Source organism: Cyprinodon tularosa, unplaced genomic scaffold (genome assembly GCF_016077235.1).
Source record: "Cyprinodon tularosa strain WSP-4 unplaced genomic scaffold, ASM1607723v1 ctg197, whole genome shotgun sequence".
Classification (NCBI taxonomy): domain Eukaryota; kingdom Metazoa; phylum Chordata; class Actinopteri; order Cyprinodontiformes; family Cyprinodontidae; genus Cyprinodon; species Cyprinodon tularosa.
The window spans coordinates 2,456,635-2,476,393 of NW_024038720.1; the positions used below are offsets into that span (position 1 = coordinate 2,456,635).

General features: G+C 37.5%; 1 protein-coding gene across 2 annotated transcripts; it reads right to left on the reverse strand.

Annotated features, from left to right (window-relative positions):
* Positions 1–539: 539 nt before the first annotated feature.
* slc22a31 (solute carrier family 22 member 31) lies at positions 540–17,890 on the reverse strand. Of its 2 annotated transcripts, none has more exons than XM_038283875.1 (10): positions 17,843–17,890; positions 14,621–15,103; positions 10,289–10,392; positions 10,024–10,178; positions 5,687–5,855; positions 5,204–5,349; positions 4,155–4,257; positions 2,251–2,465; positions 1,877–1,988; positions 540–1,715 (listed from the first exon to the last, which is right to left on the reverse strand). In XM_038283875.1, exons 1-10 carry the CDS (start codon positions 17,873–17,875, stop codon positions 1,271–1,273), a joined length of 1,965 nt encoding a protein of 654 aa, XP_038139803.1. In that variant the 5' UTR covers positions 17,876–17,890; the 3' UTR covers positions 540–1,270. The 2 variants fall into 2 exon arrangements, with proteins under 2 accessions (XP_038139803.1, XP_038139802.1); XM_038283874.1 differs by having other exon boundaries at positions 4,155–4,263.
* Positions 17,891–19,759: the final 1,869 nt, after the last annotated feature.

Here is a 19,759-nt window from a genome sequence, read left to right on the forward strand (position 1 = left end):
CCAAAATAAATTAATTTACCATCACTTTGCTTTTTTTTCTATTTAACTCACACTACAATGAAACACATTATAAATATTAGCATTAACAATGCTAGACGTACATGAAACACAAAATAGTGGCTGAGGAAGATCATTTAATAAGATATAATTCAATGATAGCAAAGGACAAAAATATATTAACTAAGGTTTTATTGACGGTCTCAAGTGTTCAAAATGGCTACTTTTTAACTTTTTTTTTATTAGCAAACAGTACATGGTGCTTAAGAAAGCTTTTATTTAACCTTTATGGAGCTTTAAATTAACTTTTTAAGTAATTATGTGTCATACAAAATAAGTATTCTCTTTCTATAAGCTGCCTTTTTCTTAACATTTATCTTCATTTCCTGCTTGTGTGAAGTTAAAACACCTGTGGTCCAATGAGCAGCCAGAGATCAGACTACTTAAATGATTAACTATTTTCTAATTCCCTCATATCTTCGCTGCAGCACAGAGTAGTCATCCAGAATGAGCAAAAAAAAACAAAAACACAGTGACACAAATTAACATTAGGGAATGGCCAGTTTTTTATTACAATTATTTGAAATTTATATTCAACTCCCTCTTTCATAGCAGCTCATGCAAATTAAATATGTTCAGACCTCATAATTTTATTAATATAGATTTGTTTCTGTACATTTTTATTTTCCAATAATACAGCAATGCAGTGCGGCTGCTGGAAACTGCAACTCAGTATATTCTAAACACAACTTCAATGGCTGAAATGTGGCTTTTTCCTCAGACATATGAAGATATCTATATAAATTAAAATATAAGAAGGCAGTAGTTTCAGGTAAGAGTTTGGCAGTAACAGGATCTACAGATGAAAAGAAAACAAATTTCACATTGGAGACTTGCTCATGGATGAGCATCCAGCTCAGATTAGATTTTTTCTCGAATGTCTCACATACTGATATTGACATACTGCATATAATCCTGTTTTTCAAAAAACTAATCTTTTAAAAGTATCTTTCTAGGTAACAACAGACAGGATGTAGATTTTTAAAGCCCAGTGAGAGCTCTTGAAATACGAACTGCGGGTTGGATGACCAAACGCTTCAGCTAAATATCCTGAACCACCAAATATAAGAAGTGCCTAAATCTTATTTAGCAAGAGACAGATATAAGGTGCTATGAGGTCAGTACTTTAGATGAGTTTTCCACCTGAGGTATCTTTGGAAGAGGCCTGGAGAAAAAGTCTGAATCAGTCTGCAGTAGGAGGTTGCTCACAGGTTTATGATGCAACCTCGCTCTGTGTTTCATTTTCCCGCTCCTGTGTGTTGCTGTCTGATAGCAGGGGTGGAACAGTGGGCCCAGCAATCCTGTATGGCAAATTATCCTTGGACAACATCTTCCTGGTGGCAGAAACCAAGCGGGAATAGTTATCAGGATTGTACTCAGACGCTGGAGGCCGAGTGCACAGCAGAGGCAGACTGTCCCTGTCTGGTTGGGACAGGAAGAGAGGAGGTCGTCTCTGGTTCTCGCCCTCCTTTAGGGAGTCCGGGAGCGACTTGCGTTTGCTTTCAGGCAAGAGCATAATACAGAGCACAGACAGGACGGCGAATGAGGCGAAGATTACGTGGTGCAGGAAGTAGCCGCTGTTATTCTGAAGCTCCATCAGGGAGGAGGCCGCCATGCCAACGCAGCCAGCTGCCATCACCAGTCCGAAACAGCCGCCGCTGGTAGAGAGATGGAAGGAATGAAACAGCATGAGCCACAGGCCAAAGAAACCTTCCTCTCAAATTATGACCCCAAAATTTACAACCACTGAACAGGATATACCGTCAGACCAACATGACCTGACAGCTATATTGGTTAAATCTAAAACAAAGACGCTCACCGAACCACAGTCGGCATGACCTCACAGGCGAAGAAGGCGCTGAGCATGGCGAGAGCCTGAGAGAACAGCAAACCCACCACAGAGAGGACCAACACCAGACCGCCTTTGAGATCTGACAACAACAGGAGCAAAAAGCTAACTGACAAAATGTCTTTGAATTTAGTAAGCAAGTTCTCCTTCCTAGAGTAAGAAGTAATTTGACTTTTTGCAAAGGAGGAAATCTCACATTTCTGTGTTCGAGGAGACGTTCTTTAAAAGCATGTAAGACCAAAATACAGAGTCACCGCATTTAAATCCTTCTGCTTTCACTATACTGGACCGACCCTATTATTTCTAAGTCAAACAGTAGAGTAAATGTCAGACAGTGGACATACACTGCGTGAGAGCAAGCAGCAGCAGCGAGGAGAGCCCAGTGATGATGGCGGAGAGCAGGAGCATTCCACGCCGACCAAAGTGATTAACAGACATGCAGATGAAGACACAAGCCAGGGCTCCTGTTATCACACGGAGGAAGTACATGAAGTAAAAGTTGTTGGAGTATAAGTGCAGGTTTCTTATGAAGCAGTACTGGATGCCTGTTCCAATAAACCTGCAGGGTAGAGAAAGTGAAAAGTAGATCAACATCTTCAAAACCAAATGTTACTGCAGCTTAAAAGTGATTTATTCCAGGATTATGGAATAAAAAATTACATTTATGTTATTTTATCACAACCTATTTAAAGTAAGTCTAACATATATCTTTCTCTGTTGCACCGATTCCAGCGTAGTAGGACCTAAAAGCTACTAATTTTATGTTATTACAACACACAAGAGGGAAAATATATGCCACGGAGCTTTCAGATATCAGTTTTATTTCCAGGAGAAATGTAAGAAATTTGATTATACCCATATTTGTGTCAAGGATTTTACCCATACTACCTTATTTTTATGTCGAATTTATTTTTTTGATGTATTCAAAAAACAGAAAAGTTTTGGAGTTTCAAGATTTGGTGCATTTAATAGCTAACTTTTGTTAGTCTTTGCCTGAGATGATCCTACACATGTGGACAATATTGTTGGTAGCTCTTGTTTAATGACAGAAAAACCTACAAAGGTCACAGAAATAACTTGAGTGTGATAACTAAAAATCTAATCTAAAATGAATAAATGAAAGTCAAACCTTGCTTTTCAACCATAACTCAACAAAATGGTTTAACCAAAATAAGCTCATGGAACAGGCCTGGGATCTATTTCACAAAGCAGGTTTACCGAAAACTCTAAGGTATCTAAACCTGAAATCAGGGAAACTGAGTTTTACATTTTAGAAAGAGAGTTTACTCAGCCTTTGTTTCCGTTAACAAACTCCCCAAAGCTAACCTGGTCGGTAGCAGGTTTTCTTTAGTAAACTCAAGAGTGTCCTCTGTCTCTGCTCTCCTTACATCCAGTCACATTGTTTTATTCCCTTTTTTAGTCTGGAGATTTTTGTCAGTTTTGTGAATAAAAAAAAATTTAATTCAGTAGAAATAGAAATTATAGACAAGAATGTTAAAGGTAAAGCCTATAAGTGAGGTATATATACTACCTATATATAGTTACCTATACTTATAGACTTTATCTATAGGTAAAGTCTATAAGTATAGGTAAAGCCTATCTTCCCCACTGCTATTAGACAACTGATGTTTTGTAAAATGGGTTATTTTATTGTATTTTATCATTATAAAAAAAACTGAAATGTTAGAACTGTAAATTTACAGTCATATGTTTATATTACTGTTTTTATATATATATTTTTTTTACTATTTCTCAAGGCTGCACTTTAAAAAATTAAATTGTCTAGAGAGCTGTTCTTAACGAAATTTCTTTTTGTTTTACACTTGTGTATACAAAATGACAAATACATCTGTCTAAGTCTAAGACGATCTCCAAGCAGAATGTAGTCCCTGTGACTGTATTTGCAGACACAGTTGTGCTTGACAGTTTAGACACCCTCCCATTAAAGAAAATGAGAAATTCACAATAGTAATACGAGACAGAATAGAACTTTTTGCCAATACACATTAGCTCCATGTTCACTGAAGAAAAAAATAGGCATTTATTCTTGTTCATTGAATTTTTATTATTGCCTTTGTGAGAATAAAGTTATTTGGGGTTTTTTCATTCATTAAACGAGTGATACTAACAATTTTGTCCCCATGTGAATAAAGGGAAAGCTGACCAGTTACAATAATTGGTGATAAATCAAAACTTTATGGAAGGCAGACATTTAAAACCAAAGATTTGTGGAAAAGAAAGAACTCACAGAGTGAAGCTGAGAATGAGACAGTTCTTCCAGATAACACGGGTCTGTCGTAGCTCCAGGACTGAATAGTACCTTGCCTGGAGGTCTTCTCCATATGCAGAATCTATTTCTTAAAAAAAAATAATTTAAATTCAGTTCATAAGCTTTTTTTGAGGGGAATCAATGCATAAAGGGTCAAAACTATTATTATTTTAATCATTGTTAATATGTTTTTGAATATAATTTTTTATTCATTTGTTAAAAATGTCTCTTCTAAACAAATCACAAAGCATAAGATATAAAAAAAATAATTACATACTATGTACATGTGTCAAAATCGTAAATATGAGGAGTATACTGGAAAAAAACTTAATGGAAAAATTGTCTGAAACTGATGCTTTTTCTTCATGGTATTAGTTAATTATACTACTGTCAAAGTAATAATGATGATAATAATAATATGAATGAAAACAGAGCCCTGCTGACAATCATGATGAACCTTAAAATAAAAAAGTGTCCATTCATATCATTAATCAAGTGAGAAAACTGCCACATAACTGTGTTCTGCACGAGTAGTCGCCATCTGGTGGTTACTCTAGGAAATACAGTTTGGCACATAATTTTAATTAAGAAAAGCTTCTGAAACAACATAAGGTGTGGTGAATATTTTAAAACTGCAAACTCTGCGAAGACTACATCATATAAATGTAATTGTTTAATAGAGCTTTAAACATAAAAAAGCTGTAGATTAACATATTAAAATGTTTAATTAATGAAAATGAAAAATAAAAAAACACTGATGAAATAGAATGCAAAGTTTTGATCCAGCTGCATGGGCTTGTGTGAAAATGAGCCTTCCATACTTCCATACACAGCTCCACTTAGGTCTGATTAAAAAAAAAAAACTGCATTTTGATCATTGCTACACATCTTGGATTAATTAGCTAAAGTATTTAAGCATATTTGAAAATGGAGGACCTAAAATCTTTCCCTTATTCCTCTCAAAACATTGATATTACCCTAAGCAAGAAACAAACAAACAAACCGAGCTGCACATATAGATGTGTTACCGGATAACAGGGTTTCCCCAGGATACATCTCTTCCTGGAGACAAACGCCATTCCTGGTGGTGAACTCCTGCAGGCTCCTCTTGGCCTGGGGAATGTGATCTGTGGCCAGCAGCCAGCGAGGAGACTCAGGAAAAACTGATGCACAGCTGAGGAAAACAACTCTGTTATCATTTTGTAGGGAGATAACTGGTGTTCAAACAATTCTCTCCCAACAAGTCAACACTATAATCAATCTAAATAAAGCAGTTGAAACCTGTGATGAATACAAATTACTAAACCTTGTTTTTAAATGCTTGGATGTCCCTGCTGTATTTCTGAAATTCAATAATGATCTCATCTAAAGGCATTGTTAAAGACTGAAATAATGAGGGATTTTCTTCTTCAGGACTTTGTGGAATTAACTGAGAGTTTTGAAGAACTTAAAAACCTTCATCATCAGCATCAAGCTGGGAAATAAAAGCATTTGCACTGATCAGGACTCACCACCAATAGGAGAGTAGCAGAAGCAGAGGCAAAGTGGTCACAGCCTGGAGAATTGGCCAATCATGACAGAGAGCGGCAAAGCCTGGCAACAGCAGCTCCGCGGAGACTGTGAAGAAGCCGCCGATCATGGCAACCATGAGGCGATGGGGAGGGTCAGACAGCTCCAACCCTGAGACGTAGAAAGGCGGTAAACAGAGAGGATGAATGAGAGTCAACCAAAGCATCCGCAAATAAAACATATCTGTGTGGAGCAAATATCGCTCCAGTCAGGAAAGCCTGTTTCCCCTCATTTGCACAGAAAAATTTGAACATTTCCTGCCGTATTAAGCAGTATAATCCTCCAAGAGCGGCACCATCATTCAAGGTTTTATTGGGCAGATTTTCTCTTTTGATAGCTACTCATTGCGATTCTTAAAGGTAATGCATCACAACAAGAGGTTTATTTAAAAAAAATTGCTTTTGAAACTCTTCACATGTTAAGCCACCTCTCTATCCTTGCAGCTCTGAGTGGATTTTTGGAAAAATCCCAATTTTGGGGGCAAAAATAAACATTTTACCATGAGTTAACCATATTCTACGGGCTAAATGAAGGTAACTGAGGGATGTGTATGTCTCTACTGAACATCAGCCTTCTTCCTCCCAGCTCCCACGCCGTGTGTGGGGGGTTTGGGAGGATCTCATTCCCAGCTTCCACCCCTGCCTGTAGTCCTGTATTGTTATTGTATTCTGCTATTTGTGAGGAAGCTGCTTAGGAAGAACATCATAGAGGAAACTTTCCCCTCTGCGCTCCTGAGACCACCATGACCTGACGTCTGTTTGAAAAAATGAAGCTCATCTGGAACAGATGAGCTCTGACCCTACAGGAATGTGGGAGTATGTCAAAGGCAGATAAGAAATAGGCTTAACGGTTATCCAACATTTCAATATGAAGCATTACATCTTTCTACCAAGAAAAATCCTGAGTCTTTAATGTTATTTTTAACCCTTAGAGGCTACATGTTCAGAAGATCTGAGGTTTTGTCTGAATGCAACAGATTAACAATGTTTGTGTCTGATCAGGACCCTGATGACAGATAAGGTTGCATTGATTTTTCTGACAATCACTTGCTACAAAACAAAGATGATGGACTGAGACAAATCGCTCCGGCTTAGAAAGCTGAAGCTATAAAGATGATGACTTCTATAACAGATTAAAACTCTAAACACGCCTCAGAAGGCACAGTAGAGGAGGAAACAGCAAACTAAGGATTCTCATAGCCACCAGGAGACAACTAAAATGCCTTGGAACGTTGGAAATCAATAATATGATGCTGCCACTCCCAATACTTCATGAGACAAATGGTTTTCTTTGGTTTGCAAGTTTATAAATTCAAATATTTAGACGGTGAAAAAGTCCAAATTCTTTTTGCATCCACCTGATGGTCATGGCAAACTACCATCAGGCTTTTTTCATTGTTTTTAAAGCATTTGAGAAAATAAACCAAAAAAAACTAATATTTATAATATACAGAGGCTGAGATATTAGATATATCCCACAGACATGTCATTAAGGTAACTGGTGCAAGGTTAAAAAAGGTTTAAAATGTTTTCCTGTCACAAACAGGAAATGTTGCACCAATGTCTTCTGGGTTTTCTGCAGATCTACAGAGAATGGAGTAATGTACTGTTTCCCCACTGCCTATAATCACAAATTTAAACAAAATAAAAACAAAAGAGATCATGGTACGAGTTCCTTACTGTTATTTAAGGTGACACCAATTTAAAACTGCTGTTGGGGAAAGAGAGGCAACAGACTGAGGACTTGCTGCAGGACAGCAGCTTGTCCAACAAATTAAAAGATCAGCTCATTATGTTTGTGTTACTTTATAAAAGATTAGAAACTCCAATCACTAAAGGCTCCATATTTTGAGAATAATTCCTTATCATCCTAAAAACAAAAGACAGTTTTATGTCACTAATTTGACAGTACATGACTTATCAAATGTGTGAAAATCAAAAGTGATAATACCACATTATAAGGATACCATTATGTTCGCTGCAGAGCTTTTTTTTTTTTTTTTTTTTACGTTGATTTGGGGAGTGATGTTTGGTGATCTGTTTTAGTTAAAAATGTTGTTTCATTTTTTGTGCATACAGGACTCATGATGCAGTCAGAATGGTATGTTTTAAACAACCCCATCATTAAATAAGAATCTCATACTGGCAAAGGCACAGCACTTAATACATTTGAGGCTTTTATCTATTTATCTAAGATCTTTTTGTAGGGAAACTTGTTATGTTACTTCTTAGTTTAGTCTCTTTGTACAATGACTGTCTGTATTTTAACCTTTATTTATAAAATCTAATCTATTCCCTCTTTTTAAACAGCACGAAACCTAATGAAGCCAATCTTAAAACATTGTGTGTTTGGAAATCCAGCTGTTGTTTCATGATTCATTTTAGCATTTCTTATTAATTTACATGATATAGGTTTAGTCAAAACTAAAGCTGTATATTCACAGGTTTAATTAACAGCCATGTTTATTTTAAGGTAACTAATGGCAAAAAAATGATCAACACAAACAGGTTTAACAACGTTAAGGAAAATCCCCAGGTCATGTGTAAGTGCGTCATATTCACTGCATCCACCCTATGATTTTAGTCCTAATTCAATCATCTTTCTATTGGTTTGACGGGTGGGTTTAATTGAAACCTTTTAGTCTATTAGTGAAGCAAATCACACAGAGAAGATCTTTGTTATGAAGTCATGGTGGACAAGACGACAGAGAAAGGGACATACTGGCGATTATCTTACAGATCTACTGTTCTATGTCTGAGACGCTGCTTAGGTATCAGATTTATTCAATAAGATGAGCTGCAGATGGACCATAAAACTGCATTTATCTTATATTTCATACAAGAATAGTAGCATTTATTTGTTACTTAAAATCATTTAACTAAACTTTCTCATTTCATGGATTGTTTACTGTTTGACAGAAGAATGATGTGTTGTGTTTATATTTGTGCCCCCAATATTGAACATCAGATTAGATTGATAAGAAGGTTTAGTATGTGCCAGCAGGATTTTCTCTCATCACTTTAGGTTTTTATTTGCTTAGTTCCTTTGTTAAATACTAAAACAAACTTAATGTTACATTAAGTTGTTTGAAAGAGTAAAATTGACAATTGTCATGGTGCTGAAGCTGGCTGCAGAGTCATAGGTTTTAGCAGAAATAACGATGTTTAAGCACCGTCTATAAGTTTTTAAACACGGTTTATTTAGGAGGTACACTCCAGAGGCCTAGATTTGTCCATTCCTAAACCAGAATGGAATTGAGATCATTTTTAAATTATGGACATCAAACTGCATCCAAGTTTTAACCTTCTGGTCAAAACCATCATCTTCAAAAAAAACAACAACAAAAAAACAGCTTACTGATCATCCGGCTAAATGGAACAACAACAAACAGTGTTCAACAGGAGAATTATCCCAAGAAAAAACACAATATGTGTACTTCTGCGTTCTCATGTGCTCGTGAAACGCAATGAGCCTCAGCTCTAGTACTGTGCCAATTCACAAGAACAAGAAGACCGAGAACGGACAGAGTCCCCGAATGTTGTTCTCGCCCCTCCTAATTTACAGAGGGTGCATCAGAGCAGGATTGTCCATTCTTGAGATTGACAGCTGTCCCAGCATGCACTGCGGCAGCAGAAGCTTTCAGTGGAGCGCTCAAAGGGGCTCAGATCATTAAGTTAAAAGTTCTCTTTTCTGTTGCCGTTGTTCAATAAAAGTACATTTTAAGACCATTTGAGGCAAGAACATTATACTTTTAAGCATCACTATATGGTCCATTTTAATCCGATTTAATGCATTATTTGAAAAAGAAATTATGAAGTTCAGAGGGCCGCGGCAACCAGCGGGGCTCCGAGGCTAACGGCAGACAGGGCTAACCACAGCCCATCTGCTGCAGCCCTGTCTTGGCATAGTCGTATGTGAAGAACCGCTGGCTCTGATGGCGAGTTTTTTGTTTTATTTGGCAAAATGTTCATTTGATTTGTGTTTATCTGACTGTGTTAATTAATATTCCCTAAATAAATGAAAAAAGTAAAAATTTCTTATTATTTAGAGACTGTTAATAATAGGAGGTGAAAAGCAGCTGACGAGGTGAGCATGTGGTGACGTCACGAGTACGCTTCTGATCTAAATAACCAATATTTCTGCAGCAAGCTCCCGTGCTCCCCAAGTCCGGACTTGGGGAGAACAGGACTATGGACTCGTGTCCGTACTTGCATTCTTATGAATTGAGAAACGGCCAATGATTAATGTAATGAATACTGAATAAATGAGTCAAACTTACTGAGAATATAGGAAGAGACAAACACTCCAGCGAGCATGGCACCTTGGCAAAGACGCAGCAGCAGAAACACCACCACACTGCTGGATAGACACACCGCCACCCCAAAGAGACTGGACAAGCTGATGGAGAGGAGGAAACCACGGCGACGTCCCAACCTGGAAACCAATCACAATGCAAATAAATGAATTTAAAAGTGACCAAACTCTATGACATAGATGATTTTTTATTATTTTTGTATTTTTCATTTTTGTGGAACAGTACCTACCAGTCACATAATGAACCCAAAAAGACATATCCCACAATCCATCCCATCATGAAGCAGATCTGCTGCAGGGGGATCTTCCAGGAGTTGTCACAAACCAGATTCCACTGCAGAGGTGGAAACAAAGCAAACATGTAATTACGCCTCAATGCAGAGATAAAAACAAGCGGAAATGTTTGCGTGCTGTCTAGTAAGTTATCTCAAGATACTGCATGAATAGTTTGTCACAAAACAATCACAGCCCGTTTAATTCCTGGCAAACACAGACAACAAGGGGAGCAACTATAAAAATGCTAATCAAAAGCTGTCATGTGATAGACCTGATGAAAATTATCAGAGAACATCAGGCAAGCTGTGACCAAAATGTCTGTGGGAAGCAGGAATGCGGATCCTGTTTGTTATCGAGTTAGGATTCCTGCTGACTGCGTTATTAAATTATAAAGAAGTCGTGCTTAAAGTGGCGCCTGACTCGTACTACCCAATGCCAGCAGTTTGTCTCTTTAAATTCCAGCCCTCCTCCATTATACGCACAAAAGTGTGGAACGGATACAACTGAATCCCTGTAACTTTACATCTAATTCTACGCTAACAAGAGTTTAAATAGGAAATCAGTGATTAAACATACTAGGAAAAAAACAACCTTAAAATCTCAACTACATGTAACATGAGAAAGAGAAAAAAAAAGAAATTTATATTTGCAGAAACTGATATTGTCTTCTTAATGTTTTAAAATTGTCATTGCTTGATTGATCTAATACTGTGCAGCCTGAAAAACGTAAATAAAAACAAAGATGTTTTTTTTTTAGCAGGGACAGAGAAATGGTGGAATTTTAAAGAAGCAACATAAAGACCATATCTAACCTGAAATATATCTGCTTTAGCAGAACTCTGACCAATTAAACAAGAGAATGAATATAAATACGTCTCATAGCGTCCAACATCAAGAATGATAAGGACTTTAAAGGAGTGCTGAGTATAAGTTACTGCCATCTAATGATGATAACTGGAAAAAAAATAAAAGGTGAACATTTGTTCTTTAAGGGATACCCTAGATAATGTAATCTATTGTTTAAATTCAATTATAATTCTAACTTTTGGATGAAAATTTGATTTGATTACAAGACCTTCTTTTTCTGTAAACGGCTACAAACTAGTGTTGCTCCAATGCCATTTTTTGCCCTGATACCTGGCTGTGCAGTATCAGCCGATGCCGATCTGTTTGAAACTGATGTGTGTATATGAAGAACTGCATAGTACATGGATGTAAAATAATTGCCATCATGGCTTTATCAAGCTGCTGCCTACCTTTGTGAAGCAGGAAAAAGACTAATACAAAGTGAATTTTATTGCCTACCTGGAATGGGGGACAATAGTTGAATAAACTTTTGGCTCTCAAAATTGTATTGGTGCCCTATTTGTTGGTACTTGCCGATACCGATACCACCATTTTAGTGCTGGATCGGGGCCCTGCCTGATACTGGTATCGGTGCAACACTACTACAAACACCCCCATACATGTGGATCTTTATAGAGCTGCTGATGCAGTGCACAATATCACAGCGATCAGGGGCGGAGCTAAAGAATGGCCTGCGGTGGCCATACCCACCCCCCAGGTGAACTCTTGTCGCTATGTTGATGTAATTGATCCATCTTCGGAACAAGCAGTTCCCATCTAAACCAGGGGCTAGCCGAAGTAAAACTCACAAGTGGAATTTTTTTATCGCTGACTCCGTCCTACTATGCTAACATCAAGATCTTTAAACTGACAATATAAAAACAGCAATTATTTTTTCTTTTAAGTATACGACCATTTAAAATGAAAAAACAACATTTTAGCTATTTTTAGAACTTGTTCTTGTGTTTTATTGAGAATAAAGGAAATTCTTGTGTCTTACTCGTCCTCATTTTTTTATGTACTTTCAGAACAGATAAACCAATTGAATGGGTATGATTATGTTAATTTTATGATATTTATACTGTGATAAATTTATCAGCATAAATGAAAATATGCTGTCTAAATATGAATATTAATGTTGATTTACGTATTAGGGAGGGATCATAAAAATGTTATCTGTCTTCAGTGATTTATTTAGATGTTGATTTCCTGTTGGTAAAATATCGATTGACCCTGAACTGGTTTTGTATCCTATTAGTTTTAGGCGACCCCCACAGCAGAACATTGGTCCCTGCCTGCCTGACCACTCCTATGGAAACGTTCCTGTCTCCGTCAGTGACATTTTTTTCCCCAGTGGGATGCATGCTTTAAACAATGTTGTGCTATGTGCTACTTTTTTCCATTCTTCAAGGTTTCCCTTTGTCCCTGCATATGTCACAACGGACACAGGAAGCTGTTGTTGAGGAGGGAGGGGTTAAGGATCTCCGGAAGGGAACAAGAGGGCTTCAACTTCCAAGCCCTACAGAAGATCACAGAAAAACAATGGCTGAATCATAAACAGGCCCCTAAACACTTCCCCTAAGCACTAACCCCGCGTTTTCCGGATACCATGGAAGGTCCTCCACATTAAGGGCCGTCCTAAACCACATTCTCTGTAGGGCCAGCGGACCTTTTAGTCCCTAAACAGCGAGTCTGCATCAGTGCAGGCTCCCTGTAATTTGGCAGCGGGTGTAACAGTGAACTTAATCAGAGGAAAAACATGCAGTCAAATATATATATATCGCTGGTTTGCTGAAACTTCGTCTTGCTGACAGAAAATCAAAAGTTAAGAATACAAAAAAAAACAATCCATAATTAATCGCTAAGGTGAATGACCTCTTTGAAGAGCTTTTCTTTATTGCATATATTTATTTTGAAGAAAGGGCTAAAGGTTTTATTTCATGTCAACCTCCCCCACAGAGCTGTGGAGCATGTGGCATCACTCTGTTGCCATAGAAACGACTACATTCCTTTTTCATGGGAGGGAGGAGGCCGCTGCTCCTTAATGACCCCCGCCTAAAATCAGGGCGCCTTCCGGAGCTGTGAGTGTGGCTTCACTGGGAATGACAATTGATAGTTAAGGGTTTCTGCTTAGGGGCGGTTTGGGATTCAGCCAATGATTAGAGAAACAAGCAGTAGGCGGAAACGACTTGTAAATACCTTCTTGTGCTTGTCAGGGAAAGCTCTGTGGAGTTTAATTTGATCAATACAATAACCATAAATTAAAACAGTTTGCATGAAGTCCTTTAAGCCAGAGGCGTAGCCAGAAAATTTTTATAATGGTGGCCAGGCAATAACCAATATACACTGAAGGGTGGCCCGAAGTAGATAGGCACCAAAATCTCAGGGTCAATCTACACTGTTCCAACAGGAAAGTTAACAAGCAAAACATCCATATTTTCTAAATAAAGACAAACTATAGTTTCCTACAGCCTTTGCTAACAAATAGATGACTATATCTAAACATCCATGCTTTCTAGATAAAAGGTATAGTGGATAAAATTCTTTCAGGTTTGAGTTTTGGGGTGAACATCTTTTCAATTGTCATTACTTCCATACTTTTATCAATAATCCTTCTGCATAAAATTAATATTACAACTGCTAATATCTACATAAACTGATTATTTAATAAGTTTTTATTAAAATAGTAATTTATCTATGACTTAACCAAAGACTCCAAAGACGCACAATTTTCTCTTTACCCCATAAAACACAAAATGTAGTTCTGAAAAGAGCAGGAGTTCTGTACTTATCATCTTTAATTGTTAACATATGAAAAATGTAAATGTTTTGAATATTCCACTTGAGAGTATTAGAGGGAAAAAATGGTAGGCATGACCAATGATTGGCTAAAGGTGGCCATGGCCACCCCTGGCCCACCCATCTAGCTCCGCCACTGCTTTAAGCAGTGCTCACAAATCTTTGCAGACAAGGGTGCAGCATCAAGTAGCAAAACACAAAAAAGATAAAGATCCTGGTTGTTTATACAAGTTGCACGCCACATACTTAAAGTAAACACGGTGTCTGTGTCCAGGGATCTTTTAAATCCTCAGAATCATGCATGTTCTACTAGATTCATCTTGACTCATAAGAAGCAGTTTTCCACAGATCATAAAGGAGAGTGGGAAGGATAGTTTTAACATTTAACCTAAACCTGAGGAGCAAATATTGACTGAAAGCTGACATAATTTAGGACACATGAGATAAACTGATGCACTTCTGCTGAAGCAGGACAAAAGAATTCAATCATCTAATCTGTTGGGTTACATAACCTGAGGATCCAATTTGTTTTTTCTTTTGAGAACAAAACTGATAATAAAAGACAGAATAAGTTTATTTGTATTTTTTTTTACTCTTTCTTCTTTTAACCAGCAGTAGTAAACCTGATAACAGCCTCCTACCTCTGTGACAATGTTACCCTGAAGTCCCACCAGAGAGGAGAACTCCCAGCCTCTGGTACAGGGAACCGTCTCCCGCGGGACTTTTCCGGACAAGTCGGAGAAGTTTGCGGGATACTTGTAGAGCTGACAGTGGCTGAGGCCGGAGCCGTTCACCCAGGGGATGGTGAGGTTCATGTAGCCCTGCTTGGAGTAGTTGCTGAGCATGAAAGAGGAAGGCAGCAGCCTCTGGTCCGGCCTGCAGTGGTATGTGTTCGGCATTAGGGTGTAAAAAACGTCGCTGTAGAAGTTCAGCACCACTGCAAAGGTCGGGAACCAGCTGAACACGACCGCCACCCGGTTGTAGCGTCCGTAACCTCCGGTTCGAGGGAAAATCTTCGCCTCGAAATCCATGGGAAGACAGCAGCTGGCGGAGGCAGACGCGCCTGGTTCCCGCTGCGAGCGCGCGGCGCAGAGCGCAGGTAGACGGCGGGGAGGGGGCGGGATCTGCGGGGTCTGCGGGTCAGAGAGAGCAGCATGAGGGGGAGCGCCTTCTGACACCTGCTGGGTGATTCACAGGATGTCCTGATATCAGCTGGGAAATATTGATTCATAACCGCAAAGAAACAGCTGATCATCTTCATTGGCCCTCATCAGGTGACTGGAACCAGCAGGACAGACAGGTCCAACTCACTATACAGCATTTTATATATAAAAAAAATACAAGAAAACAGAATGACCTTATTTATGTGTGCTTAGTATAGTGTTCTGGAACTGCTGTCTAAATTTTGATACTAAGCTGGAATTTATGATTAAGATACCAGCCATCTTTTTCTAGACAGGGGCCAACACCCCTGTAGTATTGGCCCTGGCCCCTGTACTAAAATCATACACTACAGAAAAATTTCCTCTTGAAATAAATGTATTTTATCTTTATTTGAGCAGACATGTAAGATACCCATGAAGTAAAATGATTTACGTTTAAGATAATAAAACAAAAACAACTTCAACATCTTATTTCAAGTGGATAATTTGTCAATATTGTATTTTAAGGGAAGATCATCTTATTTACATGCTCAATTTAAGAGCAAATAGGCAGATTTTAAGAATTTTCAATTTTTTTAGATTTCCAAAAAAGTAAAAAAACAAAACAAAGGACTCCCTGATTCCTAAGAGACCAAAATAAGTTTTTGAGCTGCTCTGTAAAACTTAGAACTCAATGTAATTCCTGACATTTTGAATTGAAAAAGCTTCCTGGAAGGAAGGTAAACGTCCAGTGGATTGTTTTTTTTTTAAAGACTTTTTTGGAATGACTGACCTGGATTACTGAGAATTTTCACCTACATACTTTCTTAAATCAGTTCTTGGCCGTATAATACTAAACAATTTCATATGATGATATGTGCTGACAGAGGACACCCTAACTGATTCGCTCCTTGGAACAATTCAATATTTCAGTCTTCCAAGTTATTCAATCATTTAGAGAATACAGTAAGCTTTAAGCTTCAGTTGTACTATGATAAGTTATCTGTTAGGTCAGGAGTCTGCAAACTTTGCTTTGTGACTCACCTAATATATTAAACAATGTGCTTTTGCCTTAATTTTTCATTTTTCAATTTTGTATTTTTTTCTTTTGTCTTGTTCTGGGCCCCCATGAACAAACACTGGCCCCATCGGTGAATTCCATCTGGAACCACCACTGTCAGCAGTCCTTTTATTGCTTGAAGCTGATCACCGCGCAGAGGCGTAGCCAGACATTTTTTACAAGGGTGGCCAGACAATAACCAATATACACTGAGGGGTGGCTGAAACTTTACTTTCCTACAGTCTGTGCTAACAAATAGACAAATATATTTAAACACCCGCAATTTCTAGATAAGTGGATAAAATTCAGTTTTGAGTTCTGGGGTGTACATTTTTTGTCATTGTCATTACTTACCTACTTGTATCAATAAACATTCTGCATAAATTTTATATTTTATATTGATAAGTTTTTATTAAAATTGTTATTTATCTTGGCTTTGGCCATCACTGGCCCCCCATCTAGCTCCGCCCCTGTCACCGTGGTTAGGCTGCAGGACAGTGATCCAAAGGACACTTCTTCTTTCTTATTATAATGCATTTGCAAAGTAAACTGGATAGTCTGAATGACAAAGGAGCGAAACAAAATAAAGGAAAAGGTTCTGGATTGGCCTTAATAAAGTCTAGTTTTGTATTAAAGTGAGATGCTTTGCAGCCCAACAGCCACCAAAAGATCACGTCTGAGATGTTGCCCCCAAGGATGGAACTACTAGAAATAAGGTTTACAGGACAGATGTGTTAACTCAGATATTAAAATGTGTTTAAACATCTAAAACTTGCATGAGTTTCAAAAAATGTATTCTATATACCGTACAAACATTTTTTTTCTGTTTGCTCCATAGCAGCTCCACCCTGCCTGTCTCCGTCTCTAAATCAACTATTTCTGCTGTGAACTTATCTTCTATTAGAGCTATTAATGCCTTTTGATCTCCTTTCCAATAAAAGTTTCTTTTTTTTCCTACTGTATCTGCTTTCTGTTAATTCAGCTCTCATTTTGCTAAAGGAGGAGACCAGTCATTCACAGCCTGCTTCTGTCTGAACTTTCTTCCCACTGTTACTACGCTTGTCCTGCATGAGGAATTGCTGTTGTTCAAATTATCAGTGTGATCGGCTCTGTCTCCTGAGAGAGCTAACGTTTTGTAAATAGCACATGATGAACTGACTTTGATGCACTATGTAATTGTCTCTATTGTGAATATACGTCTTGATGCTATTTAAATTAATTTAATAGGTTTGTGTTGAACAGGATTTCCTCTAACTGCAGATGAAAACTGATGTGAGATGGCATTTGCTTTAGTTTCTCAGTAGACTAGTAAACTAATGTTTTTACTTATGTATCTTAATAGAACTTATTTGACCAAATGTCTCATTTAGAGCTGAAAGGCTGATTTAATATTATAACGAGCCATTTTCAAAGATTTAAAGGATTTTGTACATGAACAATAAAAAATAATTAACCTTAAAATAAAAATGCTTTTACATTGAAAGGCTGAATTTAACAAAGAAACCAACCGTATTAAGAAAAAAAAATGCAAATAATGAAAATGTTTAAGTAAAAGAGAAACTGAGAGCATGGTATTCAGAGCTATATGTCTGACGCAGCATCTGTAGGCTATGTTTAGAAATTCCTCACACTAATAAATTTCCTTTTAGCAGATGACTCACATTTGCTTCATGTGACCATGAGACTCGGAGCATTAAATTACTGGATCAAGTTGCAGGGAAAGCTCCTCTGAGCCATGACAGGATCCAAAACAGGTTGTTCTACAATGACAAAGCAGTTTTTTTTTGTTTTGTTAGTGCAGTGTTACGATTATTTGACTGGCCATGTTTGCTTAAGATTAGTCATGTAATAATGACAATTATATCACTTAGGGCTAGTTGACATAAGGATTGCAGGACAGACACAACATGGGACGGATATGGAGGCCAAGGGGTTTTTTATTCCTTCAGAAAGTGAAAGACTTCCTACCAAGGGCTGAATAACAGAAAGACGTCTCTTGGATTTCCTAAAATCCCTCCAATGATTTTTGGCCAATCTAAAGGTTTGAGGCTGACATTGATTTTTTTTCCATCAAGAACTTTAATGTTTGTGATAATTTTTGACTGAGATAGAAAACTGCAGAAGACGAGCTTATGGATCACTCTGAGAGACAGTGACACATCAGTCTGTTAGTCTAACTCACCTTTTTAACCACAACTGTGACTGTCTGTGATGTTTTTACATAAGGGAAGCAGATTACTTTCCTCCTTAAATCTAGAGCGTTATATTGGTGCTTTCCTGGCTCCCCTTATCCTCGCTTTAGACCAACAGAAACTCACTAGATGTCCTCAATGACTCAATAAATGGTTGCTGTGGCTGCAATATCAATTAATTGTTGCAATCAGAAATGACAAGCAAAGAGCACAAGCACCACTCCAAGAAAAGTACTCTTGTAGATGCATTTGTTTAAACTCCCAGCCAGATATGGAAAGGCCCACTGAAATGACAGTGAGAAGGACGAAATAAATAAGTTATTTTATCCTGATTTGAACCCTTATCCTACACTGTAAAAATAGAAAAGTTGTCAGAACTCAAAATGTTAAGGCAGCACCATTCAATAATTTCTTTTAATTTGGGACTTTATAATCTGTTTTATTGCAACTTGTATGATCTTTTTCCAACTTATGCGAAAGTAGTGGTAACTAAGATAATGTCATGATTTAATTACAAATCTTAAGTTCTTACTTAAACATTATACGTTTATTTAGAGCTTATTGCACATTTTTATCCAACCCAAACAGTAGGTCTTGAATCACCAACCTCTGCGATTGCTCCAAGTAGCAAATGCGGTGCTCGCTAAGCACTAGACCACAATTTCTGATTACTGGTAACTTATAGGTCAACTTTAAACTTCAGAATGAAATAACATGCTGTAATAACACCATATCTATAGTTTAGTTTGTTGTTAGAATTGAACATTAAAAGAACATTGAGTCTTTAACTCGAAAGCAAACTCCAAATTTCCCAGATTTCAAACAAAAAAACATGAAGTTAGCTGAATTTTCCCCTTTTGAAATTACCCACAACTTGTGTGTGTATATATTATATATATATACATATATATATATACACATATATATACACACACACACACACACAGTGGTGGCCTAGTGGTTAGGGCTTGGAATCCTGAAGTTGTGAATTTGAAACCCACTACCACAGACTACCTCTCTGAGCAAGACCCTTAATCTCCGATTGGTCCCTGCACACTGCAGTGGCAGCCCAATGCTCCCCAAGGGAATGGGTTAAATGCAGAGTTCATTTCTCCATTGTAAGATCAATAACGTTCCAATTTTTTTTTTTGTTTTTTAAAGGTGTATGTACTGGCAACTCACACACCTACCAACTACCTTGATTTTCTGAACAGACTTGAATAATTGTCCCTATAATTGTGTAGAAAAAGGTTTAAGTGTTTCTATTTAACAGTATATAGTTCATCATGAGAAAATGATATAATTATAAAAGCAAAAATAAAAAAACAGCACATCTCTTAATATTTAAAAATTTTATTAACGAACATAATCTCTGAGGAACAACAG